Consider the following 17,944-nt stretch of genomic DNA (forward strand, 5'->3'; position numbering starts at 1 on the left):
TTCTTTCTTTTTTCTTGCGACAGGATATTACTAAAAGTTGTGAGTCTCTGCCTCCACAGACGTGGAGTCAGCACACCCAGCTCTGAATCAATCTATTTCATATTCCTCTCCCAACCTACTATCCAGGAAAGAACCTCAAACTTTTATTTGCCCAACAGAAAAATCAAGAAGGCAAAGAACATGGGAGCAGAGGCAGGATCACTGATCTTTTTTTCCAAAAGACACGCATGCTGGTTCTGTCCACTTTAGTTTCCCGCACAAGGACAGACTCAGAAGGAAGCGCCTACACCTGCACCCCACCATTTCTCTGAGTTTCTTACACGTGTTCTTCCTGCCAAGCTTGGCCAAAGGGAGCAGGCCTCCCAACCAACCCCTCCCCTAGGAGTGCTCAAGCCCGCCTCCCTGTGCGGGGCTGGCTGCCTTTGTTCTCCCCGGCACTCTTCCCGGATCTGGGCGCTCCGGGCAAACCGAGTGGCAGCCGGTGATTGGTGGCCACGGCGCAGCCAATCAGAAGGGGGCACCTCACGCTAGGGCTCGGAGTTTTAAACGCTGAGCAGAGGGGCGCGCCCGCGCGGAGGGCTCAGGCGGCGGGGAGGTGCCAGTGTGGGCGGGGCGCCACGGCTCTCGCCCTGATTCGTGCGGGGATTGGACGGCTCGCGGCTTCCTTGCCTCTAACCAATCACCGGGCTGAACTTCCTGGAGGTTTTGGTGCGCTCCGGCGTCGCTCGGGAGGTCGGCGAGTGCTTCGCGGTGGCCGGTGTCTGCAGGCCTAGCTGTGCACCCAACCATGAAGCTCCGGAAAGCTTGGCTGTTGGTCCTGCTCTTGGCGCTGTCACAGCTGCTGGCTGCTGCGAGCGCCGGAGATGCGCAGGAAGGTGAGCGGGTGGGCGGGCCGGAGCTAGGTGGGAGCAGCTCGCGTGGGTTGCAAACCTTGCTGGGGCCTGACAGGGTGCTTCGCTCACACCCCTGCGGAATTAGTGACCCGGGAGCATCGCACTTGCTGGAGTTTCAGTGTAGTGCCGAATCAAGGGCTGTGAGCCTCATTAGTTCCCACTCGAGACTAGGACATGGAGGGACGTGCCCAGTGCCTGATTCGCAACTCGTCTCTTTACCCCCAGTAATGAGATTTGCCCCTTTGGTGAGTAAAATTTCCTGGAGAATACACTGGTTTCCAAAACCGGTTTTAGAAACGAGAGGTAGGCGGGATGGCCGCTAGTAGGTAGGACCTGGAAGAGGCAGTCGCAGATATTGGGCATCTATATCAAGAAGTAGAGATAACCCATGCTTTGTTTTCGTCTTTTATGGAAATTGGAGCTACCATTCCTTATTCAAGCATTTTATTCAGCTCCTCTTTGTCAGTCGCTGCACTGACTGGGTTTTGAGAGTCGAGGCTGGTGATGCCTGTATTCTAGTAGGAACAGTAACTCCTAGACATTGTGCCTCACCCTTTCTTCGAAATCCTTTAGCCGAAAACATAAGAACTTTGAAATTAGGAAGTACTAGTTAAATCGCTGTTCCTAGAGAACATGTCTGATCGACACCTTTCGTTTATCCTTCTAACCACTAACTTGTTGCCTACTAGGTTTAATCTAATGTAAACAAACCCCATATTTAAAGCTTAGTGTGTAGGGGGAATGTGAACTTTATACTCTTAGGTTGAGTAAGATTCCTGCGGATCATTGATTCATGAGTCTTTGCCCAGGTAGGAAAGAGTAGAAATGAAAACTGCTGAAAGGGACCAAGTATCTTGTCCTGCCTACGAGGATATCTTGGCACTTTTATCCAAACTGGCTGAGTGCTCATTTCTTACAGAGACCAAAATACACTGAAATAAGAAAGAGGGCAGACTCCGAATTTTAAGCAAATTTTTCACTTTTCATGGCAGAATAGACTTTGTGGGGGGGACACATGAAAGTTTGAGATCCTGTGTAGTTTGGTGTATACTTTAAGAGCTACTAGGTTGTGAGACAGTGGTCTGTTTAGGGTGATGTTTGTTGTTCGAGATGGAGTCTCATTTTGTAGCTTGGAGCTCATCATGTAAACCAGGCTGCCCTTGAACCCAAGACCTCTGCCTGCCTCTGCAAGGGTAAAAATGCCAGGTAGTGTGAATTCTTCAGAGGCCTGGATGAGTGGATTTCAAAGGTTGTTTAGATCAGCCAGTGGTATATCTTTTGGGTCACTGGTGCTGTCCCTGGGGAAAAGTTTGCTCTTGGTGAAACCAGGAATCTCTGGGGTGTCTGAGCCAAAGACAGGCCCTCTCAGGCTAGGTTCTCAGGTTTGGTAGGGGCTGGCAGTGTGGTTTAGTGATAGATTACCTAGCATGTGCACGGTATTGCAAAGGGAGGGAGAACGTAGTTTCACTCCCTGTGCTTGGTCCATACTGAGTATCATCTGTAGCGATTGAGCGTTAGTTAACTTTCTTTTGTTGTCCTTGTTCACTGTTGACTGTTTGAGGTTGGCCTAGTGATTGTTTGTCCAGCCAATATTAGCTCCACCTTGGCAAGGTGGAGTGTGGCCTTGCTGAAGAAGTGGGGACATCCTTACAGAGTAACTACCAGTGCCTGGCCTGGTCAGGGATGCAGTGTGATCATCAGGTTTGTCCAGTGGTTGTAGACAGGGTGTGAAGATGGATGAGAGAGGGGGTTCATTCAGTTTATGGGGGTGTGGGGGTCCTGGAGAGAACAAACTCTCTCAGAAGGTACTCGGAAGTTTTGGATATACTTTCTAAGCTAGAATGTTTGAAAAGTGAAGTCCAATCAGGGGGAAATAGATAGGAGATGCAAATCAGTGGTATAGCAGTTACCTCAAATGTGCAAGACTCTAAGTTTGGTCTCTATCTCAACAAAACAACCCTGGGGGCTGGAGATGGCTCAGTGTTAAGAAACAGTATGTTCTGTTCCTCCAGAGGACCTGAGTTTGATTCCCAACAACCAACATTAGGTAGCTCACAACTACCTGTAACTCTAGCTCCAGGACAGAGCCTCTGGGAACCTGCACTTGTGTGTACATACTTACATAATTTTAAAAATAAAACTTTAATAACAGAAATAAACACTCAGAAATAAAATCTCACATTAAAATTTTAAAAATTTAATCTGGGATAACCACGCATGCATGGTTTCAGGTTTTTGTTTTTTCTGATTTTTCTTTTCTTTTTTTTCTTTTTTTTCCTCTTTATAGCCCGGGCTGTCCTGGAACTCACTCTGTAGACACCAGGCTGGCCTTGAACTCAGAAATCCGCCTGCCTCTGCCTCCCAAGTGCTGATTAAGTGGGATTAAAGGTGTGCGCCACCACTGCCCGGCTCTGATTTTTTTTTTCTTTTTTTTTTTGTTTAGGTTTGTTTTGTTTTGTTTTGTTGAGATAGGCACTCTCTGTATAGCCTTACTGTCTTGGAACTCTGTAGACCAGGCTGGCCTTGAACTCAGAGATCCACCAGCCTCTGCCTCCTAAGTGCTAGGATTAAAGGTATGCCCACCACCACCAGGCCTGGTTATTTTCACTGTACACATAAGTCTTCCTGTAACTGGGTGAACTTCCAGGATTCCCTTCCTCTCCTAGCCGTGTTCCCTAGCTTGAAGAGGGGACAAAATATCATAATGCTTCCCCTCTGGTCCCTGACTAGAACCAATAGCCTGCAGCCAGGATGAATGTGGATGACCATAAAACCTACCTAACTTCTCCAGTCTCCTAAATGCACAGATGAGGTGGCCACCAGGCAGAAGTTTCAGTGCATCCTTGCATCCAGAAGATGATTTAGGGAGTGGAAGGTATTCAGTTTGGCTTTAATCAATATCAACAAACAGTGTATTATGGCTTAATTCTGGTTCTTTCAAAGAAGTATGTCAGACCAGGCACCGTTTTTTTGAGTACTACAGAGCAGAGAATTGTTGTGTTTTGTGTGACATGTATGTCCGCCCCATCTCCCCAGTTCCTGAGCATTCTGGAAAGATGTGAACAAAACCTTATTGAGGAAGCTGTCCTCTGTTTCTTAGGGAGTTGTCCAAAAAACATGTATCGTGGAACCATGCAGTAGATAGCTACTCTTGTACTGTCACATGTCAAACTCAACCAGGGACCCACATCCTCTGTACTCTGCTCCTCCTCAATACCTGAGAGCCTGTCCCCTTAATTCCTCTCTGTCCTTAACACCTGTTTTGATGGTGCCTAGAAGGAGGTAGCAGTGGACAAGAAGAAGCACAAGCCAGTTTGGTTTTTACTCTGAAAGTGGGCATATTAGAGCTCTTTCTCTTACCTCTAACAAAAGAAGAATGTAGGCCTCAGGTGAGGAAGGCTGTGTGAGGCAGGGAAAGGTTGTTGGGGGGGGGGTGAGGGAATGGGGGGAGTGAGTGAAGTCTGAGTCGTAGGGATGAGACGGAGCTAGGATTTTTGTAATAAGTTTGCAGGTTGGTAAAGTCCATTAGCAATGACCAAAGCTAATCCGACAACCCCAGAGCTTCATAATTGTTGGGGAGCAGTGTGAGGGACATGTGGGTGGGACACAGCGGGTCTCTGTGTATCCACAGTTACAGAGCCAGCATTCAGTTACTTCATACATTCCACAAGTCTCAGGTTCCAGGGTCCTGGGAGCAGGTTTCGGGCCCTGAGTGCACTCAGTCCCAGACAGTAACCGGCAGTGTTCTTGACTGAGCTCCTGAAAAAAGAATTGGCCCTTTGACACACTCTGGCTTCAGGGTGAAAGGAGTAGTGTGCTTGCTGCATGTAGATCTGTTTACTGCCATGACAGTCAGTGGAGAAACTAGTCAGGGAGACCCAGAGTTGAATCTGCAATTCAGAAAGAACAACTTAAAAGTTAACACAATAACACTCTCTTGGGTTCTGGGGGGGGGGGGATTGCTTCCAGCAAATATAATTTTTCATGTGTATTTGATGCACATTGGTTCCCTAAGTCTGTAAAGTTGTCATTGTTTCAAAGTCTTTTCTTCTCAGTATTACTCAAGGCTGGCTTTCTAAGAAGCATGCTTCCCTTCCATCGTCTCCTGAAGGAGCAACCCTCTGGGCTATTTTTAAAGATATGAAGTGAAATGACACAGCTTTTTCAGAAGTAGAATGTATGTATGTACCAGAGAGTAAATCTTGGGTATCTGCATATATGGAGGGACCAAACAGGTAAAGTGTGTCACTGGGAAAGGTCTATTGAGGTTCTAGAACATGGCGTGCCTATCCTACGTCTGTGTTCCTATTGGAATGTAAAGTAGCCATCTCTCCAGGGTAAGAATATACAGCCCCTGTGACTTGTTTGAGCCTCTGAGGTAGTTGTAAAGGAGAGAGTCATGAGTTTATTAACCAGCATGGGTATTTTCTGGCCAGATGCTTCAGATTCAGAAAATCCCATTGAGGAAGACGAGGAGGAGGAGGAGGAAGATGAAGAAGATGAAGATGACTTGGAAGCTAAGGAGGAGAATGGTGTTTGGGTCTTAAATGATGGAAACTTTGATAACTTTGTGGCTGACAAAGATACAGTGCTACTGGAGTTCTATGCACCATGGTAAGCACCTTAGCTCTCACAGCTGGACGGTTCTATGGCTGACCTCAGGCCATCCACGCCCCTGTGGAAATGAAGGGTCTGACCACAAGAGCTCCAGCTCTTCCATCTTTTTTTTTCTACTACTACTATTTTTATTATATTTTTTTGTTTGTTTTTGAGACAGGGCTATCATCATCATCATTATTATTATACTTTTTTGATTATTATGTGTGTGTGTGCTATAGCATGCTTGTAGAAGAATTTTTCCTACCATTGTGGATCCAGGGGCTGGTACTGGGATCTTCACTCTTGTTGTCAAGTGACTTTTTCCTGATGTGCCATCTCACCAGCTCTAAGACTTCAACTTGATGTCAGGGTGTCAGGAACTGGAGACTCAGTCCTTTCAGCTAGCATTAGGTAGCCATTTGTTAGCCCTCACCGGGGAATGGTAGTCATAGTTTCTGAACAGACTGGCAGAGGCAGCTCCAGGTGCAGGCTGTTGACTGTGGGGTGATTTTGTTGTCTTATTTTTGTTCTCTTATACAGAGCTCTGGGGAAACAGATACAGATTCTTTTCCGGTTTTACCCCTCGTGCTTTCGTGCATGGGAACTGTTAAATTCCTCCCACTTCTTTCGTGCTGTTTTGCATTTCATAGTCCCTTCTGTTCTTTTCTCTTCCTCTGTGCTCTCTCTGTTTCACTTCTGAGGTAACCTCACATTATTTATCTAATGTGTGGTTTAAAACCATTATTTTCTATAAGCTAAGTGATTTTTTTTTTAGCAGTTTAGACGTTTTATATGTATTCTATATATTGGTTTATTTTATTTTTTTTTAATTGCAAAGACAATTTGTTGTGTGTATGGTATCTAAACTACAAGTGTTTCCATAAAGCCTCTGTTTTTTTGAATGTCTTGCTTGGATTTCAATCTCTTTGGATACAGGTAATTCCTTTTCTTCTTCCTTAAATTTCTCAGGTGTGGACACTGCAAGCAGTTCGCTCCAGAATATGAGAAAATTGCCAGTACTTTGAAGGACAACGATCCTCCCATTGCTGTTGCGAAGATTGATGCAACCTCAGCGTCCGCGTTGGCCAGCAGATTTGATGTGAGTGGCTATCCCACCATCAAGATCCTGAAGAAGGGACAGGCTGTTGACTATGATGGCTCCAGGACCCAGGAAGGTGAGCTCCAGGACGTGAGCTGTTGGGGAATGGTACCTAAGGAACACCACTCAAGGTTGACCTCTGTCTGCCGTACACCAGTATATATACATTTAAAAGAAAACACACATTCTCTCACACATACAAATGGTTGCCTTTAGCCAAGGACAAGCCTTAACAACTTAAGTCCTTGGTGTGCATGTCTACCCACCTTCGTTTGAATATACATCCATACTTGAAAAGATATAAAGGAAGAAAAAGATAATAGGCACCCAGCTGTAATCCTGGGCTTCTGGCCTACTTTGTGAACCTTGAGAGCTGCCTGTGCTAGGGTGGAGTCCGTCCCCTTGGCCCTCCCCTCTGAGTAAATTTTAGTAAATGGTTGTTTCCTGGTAAACTGGCTCAGGGCCTCTGGGTATGGGTGTGGGCAGGACCAGCCAGTTGGGACAGTGAACCAGTGAGGATTGGTCCCCTTGGCTCTTGGTGGTATTTGTAGTAAAGGGGAAAGTTTACCGTTCCTCGCCCTAAGAATTACTTGTTTATTTATTTATTTTTTTAATTTTTATTTATTTCTTGTACTGGGGATCAAACCAGAGTGACTTACAAACCAACTTTCTACCACTCATGCTACCTCTACAGCTTTGGCCCACTTATCTATTTAATTATTTTTATTTGTTTATTTTTTATTTTTGAGACGTGGTCTCACTATGTAGCTCTGCCTGTCCTGGGACTTGCTTTGTAGACCAGGCTAGCCTCGAACTCAGAGATTAAAAGGTGTGTGCCCCCAGCCTGGCTAGTCTCTTTATTTTTAATAATGTATTATTTTCCACTCCAGTTATTGACTCCATTCTGAAATGAAGCCACAAAAACTTACATTTTTTTTAATCTATGTGTGTGATGATTATGGGCATGCTATGGTGTATATATGAAGACCAAGGGCAACATACAGGAGTGGGCTTTCCTGCCCTATGGGTCCTGAGGATTGATCCCAGGTCCTCAGGCTTGGTGGCAAATGTCTCAAGCCACTGAGCCATCCTGCTAGCCCCTAGGCACACTTCCCAGGTGATTCTGCTTCAGCCTGAGCAGCAGGAGCTTCTGCTGTGTGAAATGTTCTAGATGTTTGCCCACGTTTCATGATGCCTGTGATCTGGTGCCAAGATGTACAGGTTGAGTGTGTAAATGGTTTTATACATGTTGCAGGAATGTTGCACAATTGTAACCAATCTTATGTATCTGTTATAGTTATTGTTCTGATCCTGGGAAGAGACACAATGACCATGGCAACTCTTAGAAAAGACATTTAATTGGTAATTGGGGCCTTGCTCAGGGTTTCAGAAGTTTAGTCCGGTGAGGAGCTTAGGGAGAGGCAGCCAGCTTCAGTGCAGTTGCTCAGAGGTGTGTCCTGGTCATACAATTGGACTCATGTTTTTCTGTTGTTTTATTTTTTTAGAAATTGTTGCCAAAGTCAGAGAAGTTTCCCAGCCTGATTGGACACCTCCACCTGAAGTCACTCTTTCATTGACTAATGATAACTTTGACGAAGTCGTAAATAATGCAGATATCATTTTGGTGGAGTTCTATGCCCCATGGTATGTTAACAGTCGGATTCATGATGTTATGATAATGAGTGTTCAGAACTCTGCCAAGCGTCGGTGAGGGAGGGGTTGCAGTGCACAGCCAGGTTAATACGGAGCAAGGTTGAGGCAGCAGTCGGGGACTATACCGGGACTCCTGGGAGGAATGCGTATGGAAGGAAGTGAGTCTTCACTTAAACGTTTGTGTGTGTGTGTGTGTGCGCGTGCGTGCGTGTGTGTACACACAGGTGTATGTATCAGCATGTGTGTGGTAGTAAGAAGACAGCTTTGTGGAATACTTGCTCTCTTTCCATTTTTGCTCTAGGGACTTGAGCGCAGGTTGTCAGCCTTGTATGACAAGCACTTTTACATCTTGCCAGCCTGGTTTTTGGTTTCTTAAGATGGCCTTGTTATGTAGCTTAGGTTGGCCTACAAACTTGGAGCAGTCCTCCTGCTTCAGCCTCCTCAGTCCTGGAATTCAGGCACGTGTTACCACACCTGGATGGAAAAAGACTTGTAAGGAGGTGAATATGGCTCCAGAGCCCCTGGACCTCCCAGGAAATCTGTGGTAGCATCTTGGTGAATTCTTCATTCCTTTGCCAGGCATTTCAAGTTTTAGCTCGAAACTAAAACTCCATTTGTCTGGATGGGTCACTTAGACTAGAATAAAGACTAAATTTGTGGATGTGAGCACTGGGCAAAAGAGTGGTGGGGCAAGTCTTTAATCCCAGGACTTGGGAGGCAGAGGCAAGTGGATCTCTGGGAGTTTGAGACCAGCCTGCTCTACACAATTTGTGTGGCCTTATGGTTCCAGAGAGAGTTCCAGGAAAGACAGGATTACACAGAGTACCCTTGTCTCAAAAATAAATAAATAAATAAATAAATAAATAAATAAATAAATAAATAAAATAAACGTGCCCTCAAATGTTTTCATGGATGAGGCCCCAGAGTATACCAAGGGAAACAAGATTGTTGTCTTAGAATCAGCAGGCAGAGGCTGTGGCTGATGCGTAGCAATGAGCTAGTCTGCCCTGGCTCCAGGCAGGGCCTGTGTGAACCCAAGTCTGTGGCTTTCTGGATCCTGCAGCAAAACCCACCATATCTGTTCATTGTTGGGTGTACAGATGAGATGACAACACAAAAGGGCTGCCCAAAAGGAAAACAACCTGGGGGAGAAGGAAGGAAATAACAGTGTACTGGGGGAGCAGCTACGCCAATGGCACCTTTGTAACCCCACTTCAGTGCTGAAGAGATTCCCGTCCTTACATTGCTATAGACGAGGCTGACATGGTAGGAGGTACATGACAGTGTACTAGTGGGTCACCTACTCATTCTGGTTTATGACTGTTACTGTTTTTGCTGTAAGGAAAGACCATGACAGAGACAGCTTATAAAAAGAAGGACTTTGTGTGGCCTTATGGTTCCAGAGAGATTAATAGATCATATGATGGCAGAGTGCAGGCCTGGCAAGCAGGATTAGGAAGCTGAGAGCCCACAGGAATGGAGCAGAGAGAACAAAGTAGAAAATGGTAGGAATCTTAACTGTGGAAGCCCACTTCTAGTGACATAGTTCCTCCAGCCAGGTAACAGCCTCTAAGCTTCTCCAGACAAATAGGGAGGAAGCACTCAAATGGGAGACAGGGGACAGATGTTTCATTCCAACCTCCACAGTGACCACTCAGGAGCTGTGTGTAGCAAACTGTGAACCTAGCAAACTCACTTAAGCACCTCATAAGCTCACGATAACCTAAGCAGAGAGTTATCCTTTACTTGCAGGTAGTTTACATGTTGCAGGATGTACCCTTTAATTAATTGAGTTTCCCAAGGACCTGAAGAAGACAGTGTTTATGTTAACTGGAAAGACTTGAGAACCCGAGGGCAGGCACAAGTCACCAGGGCCTCATGGTATTGTCTGTTTTGTTTTTTTATTTATATTTTGTTTGGTGGTGTGTGTGTGCAGCCAAAGGTTAAATAAACCTGGGTGCCAGTCGGATGGGTGTGTGCTCTCATGCCACTCTGGGCCCTACACAGTCTGTTAACTATAATCTTAATTGGAAGTGCTTCTCGCTCTTGTCCATTTGCTCTGCTTTGTAGGCGGAGAATTAGTTACACTCTAACCCTCTTTCTTTGTTCACATTGTTACCTCTCTCAGCCCCTGAATCCAGCTGATCTATTGCCATGTCTATAAGGCAAAAAAAAACCCAAAAAACAAAAAAAACAAAAACATTCACTGACTGAAGCCATTCCTGATTTATATTGTTGACAGCTCCCAGATCCTAGGAAAATCTTCTCCCTTCTTAGGGTGTTGGCTCTCGTGCTTGTTCCCTTGCCTTATTTCTACCAGTTTGCTGTGCTCCTGTCTCTACACACAGGCCTCTAGGATGTGAATGCCAATAGCAGGAATCTCCTGTTCTAACAATTTAGTCTGTCTGTGGGGCCTGTCTTGGCATTCTCACCTAGGAGACATTCCAAGGTTTGGGTTCCTTGGGACCGTGGGATTGGTCTCTGCACCTCACTTAGCTAATAAATGAACCCATGCTGGGACGAATTCCTGATGGAATTGACTTCCTTTCGGCAGGTGTGGACACTGTAAGAAACTTGCCCCCGAGTACGAGAAAGCCGCCAAGGAGCTCAGCAAGCGGTCTCCCCCAATTCCCTTAGCCAAAGTTGACGCCACCGAACAGACAGACCTGGCTAAGAGGTTTGATGTCTCCGGCTACCCCACTTTGAAAATTTTCCGCAAAGGAAGGCCTTTTGACTACAATGGCCCACGAGAGAAATATGGTATGACTGCTACCTCCCTCATAGTGCGTGGAAGGGGAGTGTGCTGATGTACAGCTGGGAGCTAGAGGATGTGGTCGGCTGCCAGGACCTTCCTCAGACATGTGCTCTGCTCCTAGGAATTGTTGACTACATGATTGAGCAGTCCGGGCCTCCCTCAAAGGAGATTCTGACCCTGAAGCAGGTCCAGGACTTCCTGAAGGATGGAGATGACGTAGTCATCATTGGGGTTTTTCAGGGAGACGGTGACCCAGCCTACTTACAGTATCAGGATGCTGGTGAGTACGTGCCCTGCCCTACTCCTGCCCTACTCCTGCGGGTTTTGGGGAAGTAGGCTGTTTTGCATAAAATTAGCATAATGATTGGAGTTTTGTCTGGTAAGCATGAGATCCTGGACTCAACCTGTCACACCACAAAAACATCAGTGTAGCAAATGCTGGATGGAAGAACCAGGGGATGAGCTTTCCATCCTGGGTCTGGGGCTGCAGGTCAGGTCCTGGGGGCTGTCGTCGTTGGTGGAGTGTGTAATCACATGCTAAATGTGTCAGACCAGCTGCACTGTCTCCCCATCCCACACAATCACATTAATTCAAGTCGTTTGCCTTCTTCCTCTCCTAGAAAGAACAGCTCTGACCTGGGAACAACACCTCTGACTTGGGCCTGGATTCAGGTCCTGGCGCTTGCTAGTTAACTAAAATTGTAGTCACAGACTGACAACATCAGGCCAGTGTTTGTGAGTTTTAGGGTCCTCATTGCCACCTTTTCCTCCGTTCCCCTGTCACACAGCACAAGTGTAGTCTCCTTCACTACTAAGTGCCCTTTCAGCGTGTCACGTGTTACCTTGTGCTGATTTCTCTGTGGCATAGCAACGGTTGCACATACGTTCAATTCAGGCTTGTGATTTGTTTGTTTGTTTTGAGACAGGACCCCTCTGTGTAGCCCTGGTTGTACTATGTACACCAGACTGGCCTCAGACTTACAGAGATCTGTCTAGCTCTGCCTCCCAGATGCTGGGATTAAAAATGTGAGCTATACCCAGCTCAGTCTGGTGTTTTGTCAGAACTTTAGAGAAGAGCTCAGTGTAATTCATGTTTCTTTGGTCTGCATTGGTTAGTTAACTATCATCTGTTCTTGACTAATCAGGAGGAATTTACCCAGGGAAACTCCAGCCTAGCCAGAGCTTTGGCTAAATGCAGAGTTCTTAATCTCAGGACAAGAGCTTGAAACCTCTGTGAAGGGCACGAGGTATGAAACCTCAGTGTAAAGTCATAGGAGAGTGTGGTACTTGCATGTTCTCTGAGAGGTACTTTCGTCCTGAGTCCCAGTTTGCTACTTATCATAGACAGAAGGAAACATTTGCACCAAACAAATAGTTGTAAATTTCTGTAAATGTGTTTTTTGTATTTCTGACAAATTCTAAGATGGAAGACTTAGCTATAACATTTGTGCTGAACTGTAAAAACAGGCTCCTTTGTGTGTTTAAGCTCTGTGTGTTGTCCATTCGGAATTTACAGTGGCAGTCACTCTTCAGGCACTTGGCCAATGAGGGTCATAAAACTGTTTTTCAATCAGTTTAAAATATTCTATTAATTTGTCAGCTAACAACTTGAGAGAAGATTACAAGTTTCACCACACTTTCAGCACTGAAATAGCTAAGTTCCTGAAAGTCTCCCTGGGGAAGTTGGTGCTGATGCAGCCTGAGAAGTTCCAGTCCAAGTATGAGCCCAGGCTCCACGTGATGGATGTTCAGGTGAGTGAGGGCTCACAGAGGTGGGAAGCATCCTATGTTATGCCAGTTCCTGGGCATCGTATGTGCACAGCATCTGGACTTTGAAATGCAGAGAATTTTCTTTGCCCACAGAGTGTGGCATACCTGTCTTACTTACTGTTCTATTGCTATGAAGAGACCCCATGACCAAAGCAGCTCTCAGAAAGGAAAGTATTTAACCTGGGAGCTTGCGTGTGGTTTTAGAGGTTTAGTCCATCACTGTCCTGGGGGGGAGCATGGTATGAGGCAGCAAACGTCAGAACAGTTGCCGAGAGGTATGTCTTGAGCCGTGGGCAGAGACACTGGGCCTGGCATAGAATAGCTTTCAAAATTTTAAAACCCACCCCCAGTGACATACCTCATCCAGAAAAGCCAAACCTCTTGTTCTAATTGTATGGAAGCGTTCCACTCCTTTGTATTCCAGCCTCCTTCCCAGCCTTTTCTTCTCACCCCACTCTTAGGCTTCAGGGCACAGGATAGGAGCAGGATAAGTGAGTAGTTGTATTGTGTTTTTCCCTGATGATGCTGGTCCCATTGCATTGAGGCTCCTGGTGTTTGAGCTCTGGGTCTTTATGAGACCCTGTGGGGCAAGTGGACCATGCCACCAGACAGAAGAACTGGTAAGGTTGAGCAAGCCCAGAACCCTGGGAAATCTCAGAACTGAGAACTGTAGACCTGGGGCCAGCTCCCTTGCAGCTCCCAGGGTTGCTTTGCTTACTTTTGTAGTACATTCCACACACCCGCTGCCATCAGAACAGACGCTCTTTGCACCGTGTCCTCTGCACTGCTGCTTCTGCCCTGTGTGCCGTCTGCTCCCCGACTTTCCCGTCTACACAGGAACCCTGTGCTCACTGTGTTCTCGGCCGTGTGGCAACTATAGAACTTTGGGAGCGCGGGTCAATAAGCTTGTGCAAGTTTCTCCCGCTATAAAGTGGCTGTACCTACCCCCGGTGGTTGTGAGACAGTATCTGGAAAGGGTTAAGTGTGAGCCCCGTGAGCCCTAGGGACCTCCAGTCTCCAAAACCTGAGTTCTGAGCCCCCTTAGAAACTGTTGCTCTGCCGGGCTGTGGTGGTGCACGCCTTTAATCCCAGCACTCGGGAGGCAGAGGCAGGTGGATTTCTGAGTTCGAGGCCAGCCTGGTCTACAGAGTGAGTTCCAGGACAGCCAGGGCTACACAGAGAAACCCTGTCTCGAAAAACCAAAAAACAAACAAACAAACAAAAAACCTGTCGCTCTGACACATATTTTAGGTGCCACGGAAACTTGAGTTCCCTTGACACTGATGAAACATCTCAGAAGAACCATCATTAAAGGAGCACATTGTTGAGCCTAGTTAAGTCAGCTTTCTGTGTCTGAATGTGCTGAGCCCTCAGCACACAGCCCCCCAGAGAGAAGAGGTGGACTCGGTGGTTGAGCAGCTCACCAACCATGTGCTTTGTCTGGCTTCACCGCTCTCTAGCACAATCTGAAGATTAGAGGTGTGGCTACTCGGGGCCTGCCGCAGAGCTCTGCCTGGCCGCTCGCTAGCCGGAGTCTTAGCTCACCTTGTCATGTGTAAAGTGGATTTCAGGGCTCTTGTGGAGCTCGGCTACCTGATGGAAAGACCCGCATGGTTCAGTCCATGTATAGTTACTGTTGAAGACCCTTAAGCCTTTTCTCATCCGGCTTTGGAGTTCCAGTCAAAGAAAGGGTGCAGTTGGATGGGGTGCACGAACTCTCCTGGCCCTCCTTTTCTGAACATTTCAAAACAAACATCTGTGCTTGACAGTGACTCCGAAGGCATGTTAGCTAACGCTCCTCTCTCATGGTGCTTGCTCTCACCTCTGCCCTCTTTGAAACAGGACTCCACAGAGGCATCAGCCATTAAGGACTATGTGGTGAAACATGCCTTGCCCCTGGTGGGCCATCGAAAAACTTCTAATGATGCTAAGCGGTACAGCAAGCGCCCCCTGGTGGTTGTATACTACAGTGTGGACTTCAGCTTTGATTACAGAGCTGGTGAGTGACCCTACCAACGCCTTTCTAGGGTGGGGGCTACCACTTTTAGAAATCTTGCTCTAAGGCCCTTAAAATTAGTGGTGTGGGCCTGTTTTTGCCTATAGCATAGGATTTTGAGTTCTGAGCCTTATTGTACCCTTTTTTCCTTCCTGATTTAGCAAAAGGGGAGTTAAGAGTCAAACCTAGGGCTAGAGAGTTGTCTCAACAGGTCAAAACATTCAGTGCCAATTCCAAGGACCTGAGTTCAATCCCTAGGACCTACATGGTAGAGAACCAGTTCCTACGAGTTGTTCCCTGACCTCCTCACATATATACTTATAGTGTATAATATAAATAGTATGCTTATGCTATTTATAGCATAGTAAAAATTCAAACAAAATTAACAACAGAGAAAATAGATGATTTTTAAAAGAAGACTCAAGTCTAGTACCTTCTTAGAGATGGTGTAGCAGATCTGATGCTGAGCTAGCTTCTCTCCAGACAGAGCTGTGTTCCTAGTGCAGCTCTGCTGGAGCCTAGTTGGGTTTCTTTCCTTAAGTCACCTGCTCACACATTGTGGCTATACCAGAAATCCTTTTCTGTCCAGTCGAGGTACCTCTGGGTCCTGGGACTTGTCAGTGTACATCAGTGTCAGAATCTTGAACCTCACAGTCCAGGACAGGACAGTTACTCTGCTCAGCCACTTAGTTCACAGCCTGTGTCTGTTCCAGCTACTCAGTTTTGGCGTAACAAAGTCCTAGAGGTGGCCAAGGACTTCCCTGAGTACACGTTCGCCATTGCTGATGAGGAAGACTACGCCACGGAGGTGAAGGACCTGGGGCTTAGTGAGAGCGGAGAGGATGTCAACGCGGCTATCCTAGATGAGAGTGGGAAGAAGTTTGCCATGGAGCCGGAGGAGTTTGATTCAGACACTCTCCGGGAATTTGTCACAGCTTTTAAAAAAGGTGAGTTGGGGGACACAAATGTCTATTCGTCACAAAGACAAGTGACTCCCTGGAGCTTCCAAGCCAGCAAAAGACTCTCAAGAATGAATGAATGATTTTAAAAAAAAAAAAAGAAGAAGGCGGCAGCACATGATAGAGGAAGACACCTAGACACCTAATCTCCTCTCCAAAGCCCGTAGAAAGGGCCTGGTAGGTCCCCTGTTACTCCAGCCCCTCCCCTCCCCCAAGTCCTCTCCAACTCATTCTCTGACTTCGTCACCTGGAGAAGGGCCAGTGTGCCCCCAAACAATGAGACACGGAGACAACTCAAATGTTGTTTTGAACATTTGGGAGGTTTACTTTTTCCTCGTTTTGGCATGCTTTCTAGTATATACTTTGAAGGCAAAAGCCAGATGAGAATTCATTCAGTAGCATCAGCCTAAGGAAACCACAGTGTGTGTGGTTAGACAAGGATTTCGAGAGGCAACTTCAGGTGCATCCCAGACAGACACTGCAGAGTGGGGTACAGCTAAAGCCTCTCTGTTGTCACCGCTTGTGCTCAAGAGTCTTACTCTAGATTTTTCCCCTCCTGTCCTTTGGGGTTGGGAGAATGCAGACAGACTCTCTGTTCTTTGTTCATTTTTTGCTTTTTGAGACAGGGCCTCACACTGGTAATTCCTTTGCCTCAGCCTCTCAGAATGCTGTTATTGTAGTTAGGCCTCATACTTCCTCTTTCATTTGTTTTTAGTTTGATTGGTTGGTAGGTTTTGTTTTTATTTTTAGGAGAAAGGGCAAACATGACTTGGAAACTTTTCAGAGCTCTTTGAAACAGGCTTTTGAACATGAGGCACACTTGCCGTGAGATTCCAAGCCTAGGCTTTATTGTCCTGACTGAGCAAGGCGCCTGGTTCTCATTGCTGGCCGTTCGGTACATACCACAGCCCTTGTCCATCTTGGGCACGCAGTTTTGTCATCGCAAAGTTGATGTTCTCCCACGGGGTTTTCAGACTCAGTCCTAGTGATCTCAGTAGCTCTCCTGCATTGGTCAGTGTCTCTGTTATACTGGACTTTGTAGGGAGTGGGAGAGTGAAGATACTTTTATTATAGAATACTGCCCATTGTTGGGGAAGGTTTTAAAGGGGCTAAGTCCCCACTTGTGAGTGGGGCTAGTAGTAATTGAGGTTGCCTCAGTACCTGGTTCAGACAGAGTAGCAGGCTCCATGGTGTTTTACATACTGACATCTCTTTTTGTGTTTGGCAGGAAAACTAAAGCCAGTCATCAAATCACAGCCAGTACCCAAGAACAACAAGGGACCAGTCAAGGTGGTGGTGGGAAAGACCTTTGATGCCATTGTGATGGACCCCAAAAAGGACGTCCTCATTGAATTCTATGCACCCTGGTGTGGGCACTGCAAGCAGCTGGAGCCTGTCTACACCAGCCTAGGCAAGAAGTACAAGGGCCAGAAGGACTTGGTCATCGCCAAGATGGATGCCACTGCCAATGACGTCACCAACGACCGATACAAGGTGGAGGGCTTCCCCACCATCTATTTTGCCCCCAGTGGGGACAAAAAGAACCCGATTAAATTTGAGAGTGGCGACAGAGATCTGGAGCACTTGAGCAAGTTCATAGATGAGCATGCCACAAAGAGGGGCAGGACCAAGGAGGAGCTCTGAAGGCCCGGCGGGCGGCGGCCGTGGTGAAGGCCCTGCGGTCGGCGGCCGTGGAGGCCCAGCGGTCGGCAACCGGTGCAGGGACCGGCGCTCTAGTGGACAGCATTGGCCACCGAGCCGTGAGCCAGCAGTCAAATGGCAGGATCTTGACTTTTTTTATATATATATATATATTAATGCCACCTCATGCTCTGAATACTGAATAGCCATGAATGACTTAATAGTTTAGATCAGATTTTTATGGAGGATACATCTATTTTTATCATTTTGGGTCTTTTTTTTTTTTAACTATTTAGTATTTCTTCAAACAAATAAGTTTTGGATCTTCTGTTTAAGAATCTTTTTTTTTTTTTAATTTAAAATTTAAATGTCTTTGCCAAATCACATCTGCCTTTTATTTCCTTGTTCAAACAACTTTTAGCTTAAAAGTAGGTAACTCTCAGTATGTTTGTTTTTGATTTCGTCCTGCTGATGACACCAAGTCGAGGGCTCACTCTCCCCTGACAGCTGGCCAGGATGCTGTTTCAGCCTGACCTTAGAGCTGTGTCCGTGTCCAGGCTGAACACTATCTCATGCTGG

The 17,944-nt window shown here is 46.5% G+C and overlaps 1 protein-coding gene across 1 annotated transcript; it reads left to right on the top strand.

Annotated features, from left to right (window-relative positions):
* Positions 1–571: 571 nt before the first annotated feature.
* On the top strand, positions 572–17,615 carry Pdia4 (protein disulfide isomerase family A member 4). Its single transcript, XM_028784705.1, has 10 exons — positions 572–875; positions 5,330–5,507; positions 6,462–6,667; positions 8,097–8,235; positions 10,799–11,004; positions 11,121–11,279; positions 12,600–12,751; positions 14,612–14,768; positions 15,479–15,712; positions 16,953–17,615. Exons 1-10 carry the CDS (start codon positions 788–790, stop codon positions 17,366–17,368), a joined length of 1,935 nt encoding a protein of 644 aa, XP_028640538.1. The 5' UTR covers positions 572–787; the 3' UTR covers positions 17,369–17,615.
* Positions 17,616–17,944: the final 329 nt, after the last annotated feature.

Source organism: Grammomys surdaster, unplaced genomic scaffold (assembly GCF_004785775.1).
Source record: "Grammomys surdaster isolate TR1022 unplaced genomic scaffold, NIH_TR_1.0 124726, whole genome shotgun sequence".
Classification (NCBI taxonomy): Eukaryota; Metazoa; Chordata; class Mammalia; order Rodentia; family Muridae; genus Grammomys; species Grammomys surdaster.